The following is a 22,238-nucleotide window of genomic DNA, read 5'->3' as shown; positions in this document are numbered from 1 at the left end:
TGTGACTGTTTATACCATATTTAGGGCCTCGTATTTAGACCTCATATAAATACTTGAGGGACTTAAATGTAATTATGTGGTAAAGAAAAAGGTAAATATGTAATAAGTGAGGAGTCCTTATTCTATAAAAGGACCCCTCACCCTCACAATTGAAGGAGGCCAATTCCTAAGGCTCCTCACCCTCTCAACGCTCTCACTCTCAGAGCCCTCTCTCTCTCTCTCTCTCTCTCTCTCTCTCTCACTTCTCAGAGAAATACAATACAATCAGTGTGGACGTAGCCCAAACCTTGGGGTGAACCACGATACATCTTGTGTTATTTACATTACTTGCAGATTCACGGTCGGATTTACGTTGTTCCAAGACCTCTAGTTTTGTGCATCAACCAATATATAAAGGAGCTGTTGCTTGCCGATAGGGTTTTTTTTTTTCTTAGGCCGAGCTCGGCCAACTTGTCGAGAAATATTTTCTAAGTTATGTAGACATAACTTTAGGCCAAGCTCGGCCAACTTGTCGAGAAATATTTTCTAAGTTATGTAGACATAACTTTTGAAATTGGGGTACATTGTGAGATGTTGTGGCGTGAATCATCGTTGAATATATATATATATATATAGCCTAGGACATCACATCAAAATAAGCCAAAAGAAAGATGGCATGCAAAAGCAAACAACAGGTTCAAAAGTTTGATGAAAAGTCACTTATTTTAGGTTGTAGGCTTCCATGTGGGCACACCCTCTTATTCGGCCGAGCCATTCGACGCATACTATGGGAGGAAACAATTTTCGGCTGTCTAGGCCGAGGCCGAGAGAATCAGAACGATGTTATGGTGGATTTTTAGGCCGAGCTATTAGACGAGTGCTCGCAGCTTGATGGGCAAGTGTATCTATATATATATGGCCAACTGTTTACCAAGAATGACTAACGTGAGGATCGTTAAGGGTAAAATGGTGGCAGCCGAAGAATCAGCCGAGTCGACAGCATGCGTGGTTGAAATGCATATGGTAAATATATGTTGTTATGCGTGGCTCGGTGGGTGAGTATCATCAGGGGTGCATGGTCGTAGAATCTGCGCAATTAGATTCTACAAGCAGTCAAGCTTGAAGATGCATGAGCCAAACCGTAGTTTCGTCGCTCAAATTAATTGTATATGCACAATCGGGTTTTATGAGTGTACCTCGACTTCGAGCAAGTAGTTTCCTTTGTTGAGATTGTTTTTTTGGCATTGGAATGTTATTTGGACTGAGGGGTGGTCGAGGTGGTCTATTAAGGGGCTTGAAGTCGTTGACTCCGAAGAGCAAATTAATTTCCTTAACCATTCGGCTTACAAGCCGAAGCTCAAGGAAACTGTGGGGCAATGTGTGGACCCAAATTTACATTATCGGCCTGTGCAATCAAGGCCGTTGAGTGAGCATAGCTCCCAACCGTCGGATAGAAGAGTGAAGATAATTTTATTATTGTTAAGAGATAATATTATAATTTTTATTATAATAATTATCTTTTAACGTGAATTATCTTGGTTATGGGATGCAAACTATATTTGTCATCTGGAAGCAAACAACACAGTTCGAGTTGGGATTCTTATCACTGGCCTATAGGATAAGGAACTGGTGACGTGATGTGACAGAATGTTAGCTTGCATGCATTTGATGGTCTCTCTTGGGGCATGCGAAAGATCAGATGTGGTAGAGAATAAAATAATATTCTTTTATTTTCTACATAATCAAAACAACAAAGTGCATTGAATATTGCCAAGATTGCATCAGGATAAATATTTGAAAGCCGAATTTGATGGAAGGTCAGGTTCTCAAGATGACGACAGGTTTTGGTTGATGTGATAAGGTGTGGGATTAGCAACAGATAAAGACTTAGAGTCACAGTACAATTGGGATTGGTTTCCACGACTTGAGCATGCAGATCTCTATAAATACTAAGCGGCAGACCATTCAAATGGGGCCTGCAATTTAACACACAACTGCCCTGCGCAAACTCTCTCAACAACTTTGAGATTTTTATTTTCTCTTTTCGCTGACACATCTTCCGTTGGCATCAACAGCACTGTGAAAGCAACCGATGATATCTTAAGTCGGCATAGATAGCTCTGTCACCGCAGAATCAGCCGATCTCGCAGCATCTTCCGTTGGCATCAACAGCACTGCGGCGAGGACGGTTGGTTACCTATCCAAGTCTCGGTCGAGAAGGATTTCTGAATTGGTCGAGGTCATCTCATTAGCATTCTCGGCGAAGTGAGGTGTTACAAGTTATTACATTCGGTACATTGAAAGCCGAATTTGATATTGAACTTCGTAAGAATAGTAGCCTTGTCTTCAGGTTCGAGAACCTAAGAAGCCGAGACGTGTTCCTTCCTCGGTTGCAATCGCAAGACGCAGAAGTCAGCCGCGCACCCAACGCAACATCAACAAATTTACTCCTCGGCCGAGCTCGGCCGACGAGTTGGCACGCCCCGCATTCACCGAAGGACGTAGTTAGCTTATAGATTACTTGGCCTGCGCGCCACGTAGGCTTGATAGTTTTTAGGGTCAACAGTACCACAAACAAGTACCTGCAACAGGATCTTGTTGCACATCTTTGGGCCAAAAGAAGCATGGAGTAGGCGTTTAAGTTTTATGTTGTTAAATGTTTTTAAAAATGTTGTTTAAGTTTCATGTTGTTTAATGTTTTTTTTATGTTGTATAATTTGTATGTTGGTTAATGTTATTTAATGTTGTTTCATATTGTTTAATGTTGTTTCATGTTACTTAATTTAATTTAATGCTGTATAATGGATTAGGAAGTTATAGAAAAAAAATATAATTTAAAAAATAATATGAAACAAATTTTGGGAAATAGAAGTTATAGGAACAAATAGAATTTAAAAATAAAATGAAACAAATTTTGTGAAATAGAAGTTATAGGAAAAAAATAGAATTTAAAAAAAATATTAAACAAATTTTGTAAAATAAAATTATACGAAAAAAAATAGAATTAAAAAAAATATGAAAAATAGAAGTTATAGGAAAAATTTTGTAAATAAAAAATAATAATAAAACTGTAAAAAAAAAATATCAAATGCAACGGCTAGCTGATGTTAGCTAGCCATTGCATTTGAATTTTAGCTTAAGCATTCCTGTCGATTATAACTGACGGGATTAATGTTTTTTCTGGCTAACCCCTAGCTAACTGGCTAACTGCATGCAGCCAGCCCTTTGGCCTTTTCAGATTTCGTGGGGACCTCTTAGATTCCACGAGACCTCTGGCTTAGCCCTCTGGTTCCTTCGGTTGGAGGTGGCCTAATATTGAGGCCTTTCGTGGTAAAACCTCATACCTGACGGATTGGGCATGTGGTAAAGTTGGGGACAATATTGGTGTCTTTAGAGTGGGGGTGGGTATGGCGATCTAAAAATCTAACATGGTATCAGAGGCACGGTGTGGGCCCGTGCAGACCAATGAGCTTGTGTGCAAGCCAACGAGCTTGTCATGCATAAGGAAACAAGTATGAACTCTTAATATAGAGACGACCGCTGAGTTTCATTGAAAACAAGTAGGCCCAATGGGAGCCGACCTCTGAGTTTCAATTACCGATGTGGATCTTCATATGTGAACCACTAAATGAGATTACATGGGAGGGGGAGTGTTAAATGTTCCACATCGGTGTGTTCAAAGAAACCCAATGGGTTTAAATAGAATTACCCTACTCTAACTAATACCAAGGCATTTTGTGGTAAAACCCCACACCTGACTGATTGGGCAGGTGGTAAAGTTAGGGACAATATCGGTATCGTTAGAGTGAGGGCGGGCTTGGCGATCTAAAAATCCAACATATTTGCCCTCATTAATCTGAAGGAATTTTTTTGTAAATTAAGAACATTTGAGCATACAACCATGCATAATAACTCTTTAAGTAAGCTAGTACTAACAAAAGTTGTATAACCCATAACTTTCAACGCAGTGAATCAATCATGGCTCTTTAAATTTAAAAAATGAGAGATACCCTTGAAGCTCATCCTTGTGTTCACAAGTGGTTATCCCAAGTGGAGGGCCTTCAAGTTCTTTCCAAGCTCCTTGGATGCTTCCTTATGGTTGATATTCTCTCCTTAAATTTCTACTCTTTTGCTTTCCCTTTGCTCCTTGAAGATTTGAGGAAAGAATCTGCAAAGGTTGCAAGGTTTTAAGCTTCTAAGTATCCACACCAAGGATGAGGTGTGAAGAGAAAATGGAATGACTTGGATGATGAAAGATTGCTAGCTAATCTTCACCCAAGTGGCCGGTCATAGATAGAGAGTGGGAGGCTTGTGCCTCCAAACTTTCTCTTAAAAGAACCTAATGGAGGAAATAATATAAAGTCACTTTTATACCTCCCTTCATTTGAGAAATAAGGAATTGGAGTGGGAGAAAGGGAAATGCAAGCCTTGTTGAAAAGAAGAGCTTGAGCGCGGAGTTGGTGATGGAGTTGAGGCATGGATTTGGAGTCTATGAAAGCTTCCCACGCCGAAGGAAGGGGCGAAGAGGAAGAGGAAAACGCAGGTCTTGTAAAAAAGAAGAGCTCGAGCGCAGAGTTAGAGATGGAGGTATGACCTCAATTTGGAAACTATGAAACTTCCCAGGTTGAAGGGGAAATGAGGAATGGGCCAAGTTGGCGCAGGTGGAATCGCCGAGCCATGTGCACCAAACGTTGCATGGTTTGAGTTTGTAGGCAAGCTTGTATTCACAACTGTTGTCCCCGATTCAAGTCATTTAGGAAATGAGAGAGGGATGGACAACTTGAATGTTGTGTAATTAAAAATGTTGGATGAATTGGACTTTTCATACTGTTCGGATTAACATTTCTTCTGTTGGAGGATTAATTTGAATTATTATTTAAATGTTGATTAACGTATTTATTTCTTATGAATGACAGATCACATAATTTACAAATTTAATTAAAAATGTTAGTTTACCTAGCATTTGCTTAATACGAATTAGAGAAAAATAACTTACACTAAATAAGTACACAAACATCAAAGTTGTTGTCGAACCAGGGATGCTGTGATTATTGTATTCTTGTTTTCATATGTAGGTGTTAAAAGAGAAGGAGGCAGATTGTCTGCTCCTGTTTGAGTGCCCTTTCCATTCATTTCTATTTGTGAGGTTACGGTTAAGTCACGTTAATATTTTATATTTTTATTACTTTTTGTCTTATTATCTTTATAAAAAAAATTAATATAAAAAATTAAAATAACTTAATCGTGACCACAAAAAAAAAATTGGATGAAAAGAGCATCCAAACAAATCACCTTCATCGCTGGCTGGCATTGCCCACGACACGAAGCCACTGTTACAAGACATTCAAAATTTAAATTTTCTTCTTCCGCTACGTATTCATGAACTTCAAAGGGGGTTATTTTCGTGATTAAAAAAGTTCACCATCCCCACGATGGTCCCACTCGCACGTGAAACCGTCAAATTTTATTTTGTTTTCCAAGTGGACAGATTCCTTAGATATTTTTCACTTTGCATGGGTAGATACATCCCATCTACACCGTTGAAAGTGGTAGGAAAAACTCACTTCCTCAGCTCAATCAACGGCCACTATCGCAGATAAAAATCAGTTAGTAGCCTGAGGCAGAGCATTGATAGAGTCACGAAAAGCGAGCAAAAGTAACAAAAAGGATCCAATAATCGGCCGCCACGTGTTCACCGATGAAACAGTAAGAACCTAAGCTTATATAGTCGTGTCCGCAGGGCTCGTAACCACTTCAAAAGGGCCGGAGATTCCTGATCGAACAGGAGGCCCCGAGAGAGATAGAGAGACAGAGAGACAGAGAGGGAGGGAGAAGGTAGAAGAGCCTCTCGTTTCAGGTAGTTTCTCTCTCTTATTTTATTTTCCTGATACATTTTGCTTCTGGTTTGAATTTCTGAGATTTTCACTTGCATTTCGCGTTTTGTGATCGAATGTGATTGGAGATATGTATGCTCGAGCTCCGTTTTCTGCTTCAATGGCGTAATATAGGTTAGATCTAGCCGTTAATGGCGAAAATATTTTGACCGTTCGTTTCTCCTGAGATTCAGATCCTCCTGTTCGATCGATTTTTCTTTCCGGTATGGACGGCTAAGATTTTTTGAGCCTAGATTAAAAAATATTATAATCCCTTTGATTCTTTGGGTTATTTTTTTTTATTAAAGTAATTGAGTTGTTCGGAGTCCGATCTGGGTCATCCGAGCCTAACAGTCTGGATCTTTTGTCGCGTTCTTTGATTTGGTCCTTCCATGGCGTCCACGTGATCTCTCGCTATTTCATCATTTCATTTTTTTCATTTGATAAATTACAAATATGAGGTGGAGCTTTTAGCGCCACGGAAAGATTATTCTTGTTTACGTAATTCTTGCAAAGCGGAAAGTCTGATTGGTTTGTGTTTGGGTCGACTTTATAATAAATTCCAAATATCTGAATTTTTTTAGTTGTTTATTAATTTTCTTATAAAGAAATATTATTTGTTGATACGGACTCAGTTTTTTTGTGCTATGCGGGTCGGTTCTTTTTGGGCACGCTTTTTCTGGCCCTTCCGTCTTCGTTCCGCCTGCAACGCCGCGTTTAACAATTCGTTAAATGGGTTGCGACCGAGTCCCGGCATGTGTGCACATTTTCTGACAAGCTTTAGTTTTATTTGCTGTAAATTTGGAAAAGTTGGGCGGCTTTTGGGTTGAAAATTAGGAAAAAAACCAACGAGAAACACCATGTATTGCAACAGTTTTTTGGGGAATACTCTGAAAACGATGTGATTTTACCAAATTAAAATTCGTTGGCAACAAAACAATCTGGGTGTTTTGGTAATTGACAAGGTGAATGAGGTATAATTAGTCAAAATCAAAGCCTAATTGTAAAGCGAATCATGCTTAGAAAATAGCTTCTGTGGTAATGGTCTTTTTTTCAATTTAAAGTTTCAAACTTTCTCACTTTTTATATATACATATATTAAGATTATTATTTAGTTAATCGTGTTTAAGGCCACGATATTGGGACGCGAATCAAATACATTTTCTGCAGGTTACGTGTACTTGATTTTGTTCAAAGATTTTTCGTTTGAATTCCTTGTCAATTGTAAACTTTGATATTTTCTAGTACGGTGGATTGCTTTCAGACGCAGCAGCTTTGATGCTTATGATTTTGATTAATTAAAGATGTGGGTCCTAATCACAACCGAACAAGTCAAAAGGTGCTTTTGTATATAGTCTAATTTTCCCTTTTATTAACAGTGCTTTGTTGTTGTTTTAAGTTTTGAGCGTTGCATTTCCACAAGTGATTCCTTGTTGTACTGGGAGGCAGATTGTCTGCCCGATTTAGGTGTCCTTTTCATTTTCTCTTATTCGTGCCGTTACAGTTAAGTTACGTCAATATTTTATATTCTTATTATTTTTTATCTTATTATCTTTATAAAAAATTAATATAAAATGTTGACGTGGTTTAACCGTGATCGCATAAAATAAAAGAGGACGAGAAAGGCATCAAACAGGAGGCAGACGATCTGCATCAGTTGTACTGATGCAAGGAGACAGAAGAAGTGCCTCAAATAGTGATTAAACCTATAACAAGAAAACGAAATATGCGTTTTTCAGTAGCTATATACTAAAAAATAGATGGAGTTGTCGTTTTGGATTATGTGTTTGGGTCGTTTGATTTGGTTTAATGTGGTAGTCAAATTGCCAATTACGACTTAATCAAGGAGTTTAAGCCCTCCGGAACTTGTATCAACTTGTTGGTCTTGCCGTCTCTGTCTTTGCCAGTGAGAAGCGATCTTGTCGTGGGCTTCTTACTGTTCTTCAAGTTGTAACGTTGGATTTTTTGGAATATTCCACTTGCCTGTCAACGTTTGTTTTGGTCCGTCCATGTTTGTGTTCTAATTTTGAGTGGTTGTCGTGTCAGGCTTCAAACTGCAATATATTATAAATCTTGATTGGTTGGTCATATTTTTTCAAGTAACTTTTGTTCTGTCTTTTTTTTTCTGTATTATTAACTTTCAAGTGCTTAAAGGGAGGAATATTTGAGATCTGAAATCTGTAATTTTACATTATTTTCAGCTGTTTGACTCTTTGTTCTTGGCAGATTTGGGAACAATGGGTGCCGGTGGAAGAATGGTTGCGCCCCCTGTGCGCAAAAATGCGGATGCTGACACCCACAAGAGAGTTCCGTACTCTAAGCCTCCGTTCAGCCTCGGTGAGGTCAAGAAAGCCATCCCACCTCATTGTTTTCAGCGCTCTGTTATCCGCTCCTTCTCCTATGTCTTTTATGACCTCACCATTGCCTCTATCCTTTACTACATTGCTTCCACCTACATTCAGAATCTGTCTCAACCTCTATCCTTCTTGGCATGGCCGATTTTCTGGTACGTTCAGGGCTGTGTTCTCACCGGTGTTTGGGTCATAGCACATGAGTGCGGTCACCATGCTTTCAGTGATTATCAATGGCTGGATGACACTGTTGGTTTGATCCTCCACTCTTGCCTCCTTGTCCCGTACTTCTCATGGAAGTATAGCCATCGCCGCCACCATTCCAACACAGGTTCCCTTGAGCGAGATGAAGTCTTTGTCCCCAAGCAGAAGTTCGAAATTGGATGGCATGCCAAATATCTCAACAATCCGCCAGGCAGATTCCTCACACTCCTCATCCAACTCACTCTAGGCTGGCCTTTGTATCTTGCGTTCAATGTTTCTGGAAGGCCCTACAAAGGATTTGCTTGCCACTTTCATCCGTATGGGCCAATCTACTCTGATCGCGAACGATTGCAGATATTTGTGTCCGATGCTGGTGTTCTTGCTGTCTTCTATGGGCTTTACCGTCTTGCCGTTGCAAAGGGACTTGCTTGGGTTATATGCTTCTACGGAGGTCCTCTAATGGTGGTGAATGGATTTTTGGTACTGATCACGTACTTGCAGCACACCCACCCCGCATTGCCGCACTATGATGCCTCTGAATGGGACTGGTTTAGGGGAGCTTTGGCCACCGTTGACAGAGACTACGGAATCCTGAACAAGGTTTTCCACAACATCACAGACACTCACGTTGCGCACCATTTGTTCTCAACCATGCCTCACTATCACGCAATGGAGGCGACCAAGGCAATCAAGCCGATATTGGGCGAGTACTATCAGTTTGACGGGACTCCGGTTTACAAGGCAATGTTTAGAGAGGCGAAGGAGTGTATCTACGTCGAGCCCGATGAGGGTGCCAAGAAAGGTGTCTTCTGGTACAATAAAAAGCTGTGATTCTGAAAGTTGCCGAAGTCGGTGAGCATTTTGGGAGTTTTAGGTTCTTTGTAATGGATCTGAGGTTCCCTTAACTTATGTTGTAGGTGTCTTGGTTTTTTGGAACTACCAAATTATTAATTGAAGTGCTTTTTCAATAATTTTTACATCTCTAGTTATCGTTGAAATTGAAACACAAGGGTGATCTCTGTTGTGTTCTTTTCTCTTAAGCACAAAGCCTGCAAAGTGCTTAATCTAAAAGCCAAATCCAAAACATAAGATGCTTGCCCAAATTAGGCTGCCACTGAAGGGTGGCTTTTTTGGAGCATTTGAGAGTTAAACAACATCTTGATTTTTTTCTGGTCGACAAAAGATTTTTTTTTTGACAAAGTAACTTCATTACCAACAAACATAAAACATAATTATATAAAGAGGCCTAAATATGTTTACCAAAAAAAAAGGGGCCTAAATACAAGATAAGCACACAACCAAAAATGAACCCCAAAAGTACATTTTTGAGCCCAAATCAGAAAATAAATAAATAATAAGACACACCGTAGAAGGCTGTATCCGACGCTGCAAACCAAGACCCCAACAACCGCTTGAAATCAAGCCAAGCAACGCCCCAGAAGTGGAAGAACAAAAGACTTGATCATCCTCCAAAGAGCACCCAACAAATTGCAGCCACCAATCTAAGGACCAAACTAAGGAAGCCCGCAAGAAGCAACCCACAAGTAACAGTGCCAAAGAGGGCACACACATGGAACGAGGTGGTGTGAACACCCAAGCCAGAGTTCTACGCACTTTCCGGGAGAATTGCGAAAATTCTTCGAGAAGATTAGTGGTTGCAATAATAAAAGGAGGGATCGAGGAGAAATGGAAAGGGGAATATTGAAGTGAAGAAATATGTAAGGAGCTTGTAATCTAGTTGCTTCAGAGTATTGTCTGCATTCAAGGCCATGAGTTCATTCTCTCCCTTCCCATATCAAGACATTCAACAGACATGAAAAAAGAGGAAGCCAAGACTTGAACAGAAAAGCTGGAATTGGTAGGTAAATATTGTGATTAAGTGAACAAAAAAAAAGTTCAAGCCCAACAAGGAAAACTAAAAACGAAATTGAGTGGGTTAGTTCAGGCAGTTGAATGTTCTAGGGCTGTTACTGTTAAAAACAAGCTTCAAACACTAGCCCGACCCATTGATTTGCATAACTAAGGACCTGTTGGAAGTGAATTTGATCTTATGGAGAATCACCTATTACGTGCTTTTTCAGAGAAGTGATTATGGCCCTCCCGAAATCACATTTAGACGGAGCTTTATCTTTTTTGCTGGTCTAGAACGGCCCTAATTCACTCTCTATATTTCCACTTTCCAAATGATAAGAACCAATAAAGTCCCTCACAATATTGCATATCAGTTAGTTTTGTTTAAATGTAGTAATTGACGCAAGGAGTTTGTAATTTAGTTGCCTAAAATCATTTAGGCTTGCACACCGAGTTTCCACATTTGATTTTCCCCTCTAACTGTAATTTGTATGAAAAGAAAGTAGCAAGTGATAAGTGAAATTTCAAGGCCTCGTTTTGGAATGCTTCGATAAGCACTGCTTTTATTAGAACTAGATGAATTTTGATTAAAATTTCAATTGAAAGCGCTTCCCGGAAAGCAATTTTCTAGATAATGCTTCATTGGAAAACAATAAAAATTTGTTATATATTTAAGGAAAACTAATGAAAATGGTTTGGAAACTTTGAGTTTTAATGATAAGGACAAAATAAAGGGTAAAGTGAATAGTACTATGATTGACTTTTTAGTGTAAAAATGTGGTTTTTCGTTAAAGTGAACAATACCGGGAGCTTTTCGTTAAAGTTCCCATATATTTAACCCCTCAATCATTTTACCTGTTTTAGTCCAATAATGTTATTATTACCATCTTATTATAATTTATACTACATATAGGGTACCACATGATGTGGTAGCTCAAGTGTACATCTTAACGGTAATTTGTATTTATTTTATTAATATTTTTTTCTTAAACCCTTCTTTCACCTTCCCTGTGAAACAGATGATAATTAGGTGGCATAGCAGAACAATCACCATGTGATCGCCGAAGGAGGGGTTGGAAGCACCATCATGTGGTTGTAGAGTGGGGGATGATGAGGGGGTTGAGCACCATTAATCGCCGGAGAATGTAGGTGATATTTGAGAGACGAGAGAGGAGGGAGGAAGAGCCAAGACAAATGGAACATTCTCATCTACTGAGTTACAAATATTATCAATCAAACAGGAAACGCTAGTAGAAAATGAGAAAAGAATTTCTAATTTTTAATTACTAGAAAACCCTAAGCCTATGTAATATCTTTAGAAATATCCCAACACAAAATCGAATCAAATTGTTAACTTTTCGAACAAACTGATGATGTCTTTAGATATAAACCCATGCAACACTTATTCTCTTGACAAAAACCCATCTCATTTTAAATATCCAAATAAAACCCAAATTTGAAGTAGACTGCTATGTAAACAAATAAATACCTATTATGTCACAGCCCGTTCCGAGATTTTCTTATTAAGGACGTGAAATGACGGATTTACCCATAGCGGGAATTAAGGTATGTGTGTGTGTGACATTATTTGGATTAACTTTATATAAGTTTTGGAAAAATATATTTAAATTGGGATGGATTAAAATTAATGGTTTTGTAAATTTGTATGGTTAGGGTTTGATGTTGGGTTTGTTTGGAGACCACACACACACCCTCGGGACATTTCCCTTTTCCTCCCCCTCTTTCCCGTGTCTCTCTCTCTCCTCCCTCACGACCCTCTCTCACTCTCTCTCACCCAAAACGTACGGCTCACACCCAAAATCCCCCAAAACTCAGTGGATCGAAGCAACCAAGGTATGAATCTTCATCCTCGTGATGTTTTGAGTTGATTGGTGCTAGTTTTAGGACATGGAACCTTCAATTTCACGTGAACCCGAATCCCCCATTTTTGGTCACTGTTCATGCACACGTGAAATGTTGTGTTTCAGGGAATTCTAAGCTTATAGTGAGCTTAGTGAGGTCCCAAGGAAGCTCGGAGTGCTTTGTTTAAAGGATTTGGACGTCGGGATCACGAGGGTTGAGTTTGGCCGATTTTGCTTGGATTTTTCCGGTGAGATTTAGTTGTTTTTGGAGCTTAAAAATAGTGTATCGTGATTCTACATGTTTAGGGCTTCATTTTGGTATAAAATACGAAGAAAATGGTTGAGAAACGAAGGAGAACAAGAAGTTTTAAAACTCGCCGGAATCCGGCCACCGGAAAAACCAGTCCGGCGACTGGCTGGGGAAGATGACACGCGTGGGGGGCGCGTGTGTCCGTGCGTTCCCTGGCGCGTGGGGGCGCGTGCGACACCAAAAAATTTATTTAAAAATTTCTCGACGTCCGTGACGTCGAGTAGGTCGATGTGATATATTCATATACCCAAATTGAGCATCGTATGAGAAGTTATTTCGAATTGTTGGTTATGTGTTTAAATTAACGTTTTTATAGTTGTTTCACATATAGGTGACACCTATCCCGAGGACGAGCGCATCCAGGCACGTCGCGGGGGTTACGACCCATCGACTTATCAGTGAGTGGGCAGTTTTGTTTTCGTATTACCTATATACAACTGTTTTCCTAGAAAATGCATTTATATGAAAATTATGATTTAAATTGCCATGCATGCAAATGTTGAGATATTTAGTTTGATAATTGATGCATATATATGTTAATTAACGCGGTGGACGCACATGTGAGTTTTTATATTATTCAGATGAGTTATTTTATGAGAATTGCATTGAAAGCTCATAACCTGCACCCTAGGTGTTAGTGCTTATATTATTATTCACCACACCGCACGCTCGTCTTGGATCCAAGTAGGTGGATGTCGTACAGACCATGTGAGAGTTCCGACATGCTAGTCGTATAGATCACTAGATGTGATTCTGACTAGTGGGTGACCTTAGTTATGCGCGCTGATGATTGATGAGAGAAGCACTAGAGCGTATTTATACATCTTTCATCGTACAGACTACTATACGTAGTTTCGAGTGATGTGCAGTGTAGTGTCGTACAGGTCACAGTTGGTGACTCCGGCAGGGCCGTATAGGTCACTGTGGTGACTCCGGCTGAGTAGGATGTTGAGCTTTAGAATCAGCCGTACAGGACCATTGTAGGGTCTCCGGTTGATTTATTATTTCACCTGATTGATATTGATGCATTTCTAATTATATTTGGCATGGTGTGGCATTTTATTTCTGAGATGTTATGTTGATGGATATGAGCTAAGTTTTGATGATATGTGTATATATATGTTTATATACTATTTTTCTGGGAAAGTATACAGGTTTTACGATGAGGGGTTAGAAATGTTTTAAATGAAATGTTTTGGAAAATCTTTGATTTTACTGACCCACTCATCTTTGTTTTGCACCCCTCCAGGTTCTAGTTAGCAGTTGGTGGCTCTCGAGGTCTTTTTCCGGCATTCTGACAGACGCTCTACATGTAGGACCCACCTGCGGGTGTTGTACTTCTATTTTGGTCCTACTTGACTGCACTTAAACCTATGCTCTGAATTTATGTGTTTACCTTATAACTCATCCTTTTACTCTAGTAGGTGGTTCTACTAGAGATTGGTTTGAATTCCTTCATATTCTGTTATATCTTGCTTCCGTGTCGCACTTTTGGTTACGTCACGCTCACGTGACGGCCAACACGCCTTGATCCTCTGGGTCGGGATGTGTCATATTATTTTCAAACTATTTACAATTATGCCACAACACTCTAATTATGTTAATGAATTTAATTATTCACCATAATTGTGAGAAATAAGTGCCTTATTATTATGGAATTATCTACTTTTTATACTTCTCTTACCATCATATGTTTAATTTCTTTTGTTTTAATTTCTTTTATTTGTTTGACAATCATTGTAGGTAAATTATTTTGCATGTATGTATTAGACACATTTTTTTTAAATTATATATATGCGGACAAATAATTTATCTATGTTTTTATGTAAAATAATATGTAATTAATTAATTTGAATCAATTGGCTAAAAACATTTATTTATTTTGTAGGTAAATTATTTTTCATGTGATATTACATATATACTAGCCACATTTTTTTTATTATTATATAGAGTGTGCAATCAATCGACATTCTTTTATTTTGTAGGTAAATTATTTTGCATGTAGGTAAATTGTTTTATATATATATATATATATATATGCAAAATATTGGTATTTAATTAATTTTGAATAAAAAATATTTATTTATTTTGTAGGTAAATTATTTTGCATGGATCATTACATAATTTACTAGGAACTTATATTGTTATATATGTTGTGCAAAATAATTTACCTAAGTTACATATAAAATATTGATAATTTTGAATAAAATAACTTTTTTATATTGTAGGATATACTAATTTACCTGTTAGCATCATGTGAAAACAACTATACAAGGAACATTGGTATCATGTAAATTTTTGCTATTAAATACATAGGAATCATGACATTTAAATTTTTTTCCAAATCCCCTTAAGGTATTTGAACATTTAATTGAATGAACTAAGGTAAAATAAATGTAGATAATAAGTGAGAGACACAACCTAAGTGTTATTAGGGGTAATTTAGACATCCAAAAATACAAATTGTGCCAAGTCAAACTTAATTATGGATATTGCTTAGTTGGAGCCTAGTCATTGGGTTTTTGTTAGAGAAATTTATCATGATGGGTTTTAATTAAAGAAAATTAAATTTCAAAGGATGTACTCATATTTTCAGTAAAAACAAATCAACATCAAATCTCAATGAGTCCATATATGATCGCAGACGTTAGTTAATTAGTTATTACTTGTTAATTAAGTCGTATAATTAAGTTGGTAGCATACACAGGGGAGTTGCTGCCATGCATGTCAATGATTTGCCTTGACGAGAACATTTGGGTAATCCTGCAGGACCGCAAATCAACCATGAAAGCAACTGGTAACAGACATGCAAACGGTTTACTGTGTGAATGCAATACTTCTTTACTGAAGCAGTCGACGACTATTGACACACGGCACATAAAAACGAAACAGTAAAAGTAAAATAATTAGAATATATATATATATATATATATATATATATATATTAAAATCTCAAGTGAGTTGTTGAAAGTGTAGGCAGTTACGTAGGACTTGATTTGCTGCTGCAAATGTTTGACAGATAATATAAAAACATGCCATGAACTGGTCTATAAAAGTAACTGATTAGATATTGTTGATCGTTAACTATTAAGATTAGAGAAAATGTTGAGTGGGTCAGTAATATACGAACTATATGACTAATTAATTATACATTAGATGGCGCATGCATGCTCACGTAGCCTTATTAAAGGGTTTGGATTTTCTCTAATAACTTAATGGCCTAAATCTTTTGATTTGTTAAATTGTTAGTCATGTTTTATTTTACATAGATACGCGCGCAATATTTTTTTTTTCCTGATTATGCTATAAAAACCTAGGGCTTCAGTCAAATTACCTTGGTAGGAAGTACATACTCTATTTAATTATGTCGGTTGTTTTTATTTGTTTTTTCTAATTTGATAGCTAGAAATAAAAAGAGATATACATACATATAAGAAGAAAAGAGAAGGTGTGTAGTTATCATTTACATACCTTATGTAGTAATTAACTTCTGGGGCTACAGACGTAAGGAAAGAAAATAAAAAATAAAAAAGGTGTGTAATCATCATTTCCCATATGATATTAGCGAAAATAAGAAAATTATCAGTCCAGTAGTAGTACCATAGACACTACACTCTCAAAATGCATGCAGTAAGATGGAATCGTCAGATTCATACTCATGATCACATGGAAGAACTCCTTTATTTCAAATTTAATATATACATATACAGGCTGTTTGGACTGAATTTTGCATTGGGTCTATTTGATGCCCAATTTAGCCAATTTGATCTTTGTGTTTACCTCCATTAGCCAATCAAGTACATTCCATCTAATTTATGAAAATTTTATTTTATAAATGATTATAAAATTATTTATTTGATTTAAAATATTTAAAAATTAAAAAAAAAAATCTCCTCCCAACTCTTCGACCTTCTCCCTAACATTACCCCCTTTTTCTATGTCACAACCTTAATCATTTTTCAGATTGGAAGTTTTATCTCTTTTATGAGTTATTTCTCATTGACTTTCATTTTTCTGTATAGAGAAACGGTAATTATATATCATATAATTTTACTTATGAATTTTTTAAAAGAGATTGAATGAAATGTCCTTAATTGGCTAACATAGACAAATACAAGGACTAAATTAGCCAAATAAAAAACACGGGAATTAAATTGGCCATATGACTATAACATAGGGATCACTTCGACATTTAAGCCTATTTCAAGAGTACATAATGACGTGGTAACATGGGGGACAAAGAAGCCCTCTTTCGCACTAATGATGGCAACTCAGCCGGTTTTTTTACAAAAGGAAGATGCTTTCAGATGACAGTTTGGTAGTTTCAGAGGGATAAAGTTGAAAACTTATTCTCTGATAGTAGTCACATTAGCAACTGGGATCAGAAAGGAATGATCTAAGAGGAAAAGCTCAAACTCAAGGGAAAACTTGTTCTATAAAGGCAACAGAAAGGTAGAAGACAATAACATTCAACTCAACATACATAAAGACTTCAAAAATTCTGCAACCTACTTTTTGGGAAATCTTTATTAAACAAAATAAAAGAGTGAATTCTTTCACTTTCTTCCGTGAAATTAGTTAATAAAGTCTTGCATCTTTCTATATCTCCAAAAAATAATCCCCCACTAAGAATCCTTTTTGTTGGATCGTATTATAACAAATTCTTTGAGAGTTTTTAGGAAATACATTAAAATTTTATTAAATTAATGAAATTTATAAGACAAGAAAAGATAATAAGTACTAATACGAATAATAAAATGGTGGATTATCGTATATATTTATTTTATGTAGAAATATGTAGAAAGATGAATAGGTCCATTTATTTATATATTTTATTAATTAATATATATTTAACTTACTTTACTGACCGTCTTTTCTTTCTCATATAGCTTGCTTTACATTTTGTCTAATGTTTACATGAGAATTGCAAATTGAGGTGAAACAAGATTCGATCAATTTGTGATTATCACTTGGTATAACACAAAGAAAATATATGAAAGCCTTGGTAACAAGGCACAAAAAAGAACTTAATATAGATTTATTCCTATGGTACATTCTGTTAATAAAAAAAAATTGATTTACTTGTGACACAAATTAACAATCTAACAATAACAACATACAAATCATTCCATTCGTCTAAGCCAACGATGGCACGCTAGATAAAAAAAATAAAAAAATAAAAAATAAAAAATAAAAAACCCTAACTCATTTGAAAGAGCCTAAAAACCTACTCAAGGCTTCAAAGAGCATTTTTTATACGATCTTTGAACAAGATCATCCAGCTAAGCTTTACAAGAGAAGAGGCATGTTGTGCAACCCAAGTTCTAATTTTACCTAAGACTAAATTGTAGCAAAGGTCCTTGATTGATACCATGAGTTTATTTTTTGTCCTTAAATACTAATAATTTATCTCGTCCTCAAATTATGTCATTTTGTTGCACTAGTAGTCATTTTTGTTGACCTTGTCAACTAATTCGTTAAGTTGAGAGGATAAAATAAGAATTTCATAAAAAAAATAAGAAAATAAAATTTTTTTTAAAGAGAAATACCTGGCTCTTCAAGGATTGAGGAAGAACTCCTCAAAATATTTTTTTGCAGAGACGATCTTTACATAGTGATTTATAATATGAATGATTTTTTGTCAAAAAAACAAAAACAAAATATGAACGGTTTTGATCATAAATAAGAAATATGGTGAATAGGCCACAAAGTATTCTGAGGATAAACTCCTCCTTAACTTTAAGGAGTCAAACTCTTCCCTTTTATTCAACCAGAAAAAATACTCTTCTCTTTTTAGAATAAATTAGGTTTTATATTCATGAAAAAAAAAATCAATTCAGTTAACTATAAAGAATTTATAAAAGTTGAGATAAAAAAATTCTAATTGCTCCATTTTTCTCATGTTATTATTTTGTTTTCATCTTTGATAAAATACTCATCTTACCCCATAACTTCATAGAAAATTTGACGGAATTACGAAAGGGACACACGTGCAACACAGTACAAAATATGAAGACGAGAGCAACTATTAAAAAGTTCAGAAACCAAAACTAACCTTATGGTATAGTTTAATATCAGTTTGTACCACATTTTTATACCATCTTAGATGATATTTGATGTGGACAGCCACATTATTTGAATTAATCAGATTTTTTAATTTAGTTCATTATTTAATAAAGTAATAATTAAGAAAAATTAGTTAATTAAATGATTATTGTGGTATACGATGAGTCTTTCTCATTTATTTCTTTGGATTTTGCAAATTTTTGAAATGATGTGACTATCCACATCAAATGTCACCTAAGATAATATAAAAATATGTATGAATAACATTACTCATAGTTTAAAAGGAGGAGGATTGTCTGCCCTCCTAGTTTCAGTGCTCTTCCATGCCCTCCTGTTTTGTGTGGTCACGGTTAAGCCACATCATTATTTTATATTATTTTTTTATAGATATAATAAGACAAAAATGAATAGTAATATAAAATATTAACGTGGTTTAACCGTGACCACACAATCAGGAGGGCATAGGAGGGCACTGAAACTAGGAGGGCAGACAATCCTTCTCCGTTTAAAAACTTCTGCTACAATATAACCTTTTACCTAATTAAGAAGGATGTCAAGATTTTATTAAAATAAAAAAATAAATAAAAACAAAATACAAAAAAAAAAGTTCAAAATTCAAAAGAGTGGCCTCGCACTCTTACTCGTTGGATTGGCTCCCACTTGGGAAACAGCCACAGCACTCACGTCGCCACGTGGCAGTTGAGATTGAGTCTTCGCTGTGAGTGAAAAGATGCCATCACATAATATCGTACCATATCATGCGTAGGAGTTGGGCAGTGGGCCGGCCCAAGCCTGCACGCACGAGACTCGTGTGCTCTCCCAGGTGACGCAAACACCATCATCATGGATTCAAGGGTGTCAGTTCATCACGTGCACATCCGACGGTTATTATTCGCCGAATCAAAACCGGAAGATCTTCACCCGTACACTCAAATATCGAATAAATATTTTATCTGCCGGCTATCAAATTATTTATCATGCTCTCCACCAAGAAAAAAAAAATCTCTAATTAAATTCCTAATTTCTTTTATTGTACAAATTATTAATCTTTGATGAATGAGAGATCTTTCATGCATCTTGTTGATGCATATACGTAGTTTGCTATATAGACACGAAAATGTGCATTTAGTATCGGTTTTATGCAACAACATTATTTTGAGAATAGAGCATAGAGACTTAAAAAAAAAGTGTTTCTGACTGGACGTTAGACGCCATTAAAAAACTCTTTTCTGCTTTACATGTGGTGCAGTATTCTAGTAGAATAGGTTGTTGAATTTCTATCATGTTTCCCCAGGTTCGAAACTCTCTCTCATTTGAATTATTGTAATAATTTTAAACTTTTTCCCTTTTAATAGTAAAATTAAAAAGTAAAACAAAAAAAGGAAAAAAAATTGAAAGTTATTAATCATCACTTGCCATTTAAGGGTTGCGTTCTCATTGGCATGACTTCCTTTCTCTGCATGCATGAACGTGTAAAAAGGTCATAAAGTTTAAGCAGTTGAACAAATTGTTCTGCAAGCAGTCATCTGCCATGTGACCACGCCACTGAGCAAAATTCTAACCTAAACATTTTGTTTATATGCCATGCATTCATGCATACCTTCTAGTAGCATTATCAACATTTCTTAGCAGGAATTTTGGTTTACTCTAGTCAAACGAGGATGATTTATCGTATATGAATCTCGTATTCTTGAGCAAAGCAAAGAGAAACAGTTAAATATCAAAAAGATTTTATATACTAAATCCTACAACGAATCATATACCTATTTTGTTTTGTTACAGTAAAACGAGACCTCTGTTAAGAAAATACTGCTAATTAACCTAATATCTAGACCTATCTTAATCTCACTTATGCCAAGTCACAAAAATCTACTGAATGTTTTCATTTGTCCATTACATGCTATTATATCGTTTTGCTTTCATCATTTTATACATAATGCCTAGTGCGAGACCCATTCTTAAATCCAGTGCAAAGACACAGTCAATATAATTATCTTATGAATTTGTAAGATAATTAAGACTTAAACAAATGAGTTTGTTTGGGTTTTGCCTAAGTGTTTGGGATCGAAAGCTCCGTAAGTGAGTAGTGACAATACTTAGAACCGGCCTTGCATGGTAGGTACTCGCTGTACGTGTAGCTATGAGGTGAAAGCATATTGACAAAATTAATGGTTAAGAGATCGACATCCAAGTCGGTTTTGCAATTTAGCAAGTGAGATATACCTCATGCATCCGTACAAATTTGCTTTTATACACATAACTATGAAAGATAATTAGATTCTCTTACGTAAATAATCTTCCATTGTTTAAGTACTCAACTTAATTAGACCAATATTTAACAACGTCCATGTTATATTACTGGTTCATATCGATAGAATCTCACTATTTGTGGGTAGATTGATCTGAATACGATGGAATAGTGTTGCCCTTATCAAAATAGATATCGTCTCAAAATTAATTAGTTTAATTATTGTCAAACTTTTGGATGAGGTAGCTTTCAAAATTAACATGGTCTTTCCTTAGTTACATGCATGATTTGAACTCATGATATGTGCTTACCCTCCTAGGTTACAGTTAACTGCATTTAAAGAAAATGCAGATATGTAGTCATTATGCTATAGGTATGCTGTCTTTATTGTTGATACTATAGATATCGATGTTGTGAAAGTTGTCAATATATGGTCGATATTATTGTTCCTCAAGTGTAGTTAACTGCAACATATAGAAGAACTGTATATACACACACATACTAGTATACACAGCTAATTGAATTATTTTCTTCGATTCTACCCAGCTACAGGCATCATGCACTCAACTATTGCCGCATGCTTTGCTGGATTGTACACAGTTTATTTAGATTACTTTAACCTAAAAAATATGATTGTTCGTCGGTGTGCTTCCCATAGCAAGTTTTAGATCTTGTTGAATTTGTGTTGGCCTGAAACGCGGGATTAGGTACCGCTGTCGTACGCTTGTGCAAGCCATGAACCGGCCATGACTTTGTTTTTCTTCTACCTACACGGTTTTGTGTAATGATCCATATATAATCTATGCATAATGGCATATTACCCATATATGGAGATGGAGTGGATAAGTGAACTTTTTCCTCATAAAAAGTTTGTAGATACAGAGATTGGTTATTATTACTACGATCTAGTGATATCAAATATACACATACTTCTTAAAAAGAACCACTCCGACTACATTAATTTTCTTATTTTGTGGCCCTTGCATCTTCTTATTGGTTATCACTATTATTACTATGTTACATTACCACACTAGACCAAACTAGACTATGCCAAATGCGTTACATGTGAATTTTATGAAAGTATGTCAGTTTTGTGTGTTTAAATAGCGTATTAAGTGATTTAACACTAAGTAACAAACTACATGCATTACAATTTTGCAATTGACATTTTTTTTGGACAAACGATAGAACAATCTACACAAACTTTATTTTACGAGGGAGGGCGATTCAAACATGAGACCATTGGCTTATTAGTTACAAGTTGAATGGAAAATTGGGATGATTTGGGGCATGCCATGTATGATAAAGATACATTGTACAACTTTGCACATCTTCTATCAAAACATAACATATATATAATATACACATACAAATTATAATGAAATCCCAATTGGAGAAGAGGGGACCAATGAGTTCCATTAATTTCTCCATTGACTCTTAACATTTTGCCACACAAGGATTCATCCAACCCCTCACTCCAAAAGCCAGCTTTTT

At 36.2% G+C, this 22,238-nt stretch overlaps 1 protein-coding gene across 4 annotated transcripts; it reads left to right on the top strand.

Annotated features, from left to right (window-relative positions):
* The first annotated feature begins 5,526 nt into the window (after positions 1-5,526).
* Positions 5,527-9,378, top strand: LOC103443127 (delta(12)-fatty-acid desaturase FAD2). 4 transcript variants are annotated; one of them, XM_008381911.4, is made up of 2 exons: positions 5,527-5,836; positions 8,079-9,378. In XM_008381911.4, the coding sequence occupies exon 2, from the start codon at positions 8,090-8,092 to the stop codon at positions 9,236-9,238; it is 1,149 nt and encodes a 382-aa protein (XP_008380133.2). In that variant the 5' UTR covers positions 5,527-5,836; positions 8,079-8,089; the 3' UTR covers positions 9,239-9,378. The 4 variants fall into 4 exon arrangements, with proteins under 4 accessions (XP_008380133.2, XP_008380134.2, XP_070666290.1 ...); XM_008381912.4 differs by having other exon boundaries at positions 5,731-5,836; positions 8,054-9,378; XM_070810189.1 differs by having other exon boundaries at positions 5,753-6,076.
* The last annotated feature ends 12,860 nt before the right edge of the window (positions 9,379-22,238 follow it).

The sequence above is a fragment of the Malus domestica genome, chromosome 12, assembly GCF_042453785.1.
Source record: "Malus domestica chromosome 12, GDT2T_hap1".
NCBI lineage: Eukaryota > Viridiplantae > Streptophyta > Magnoliopsida > Rosales > Rosaceae > Malus > Malus domestica.
This window is presented reverse-complemented; position numbering and strand designations above follow the sequence as displayed.

Excerpts from the sequence above, each read along its gene's own strand:
- LOC103443127 (XM_008381911.4), top strand. The coding sequence starts at position 8,090 with ATGGGTGCCGGTGGAAGAATGGTTGCGCCCCCTGTGCGCAAAAATGCG.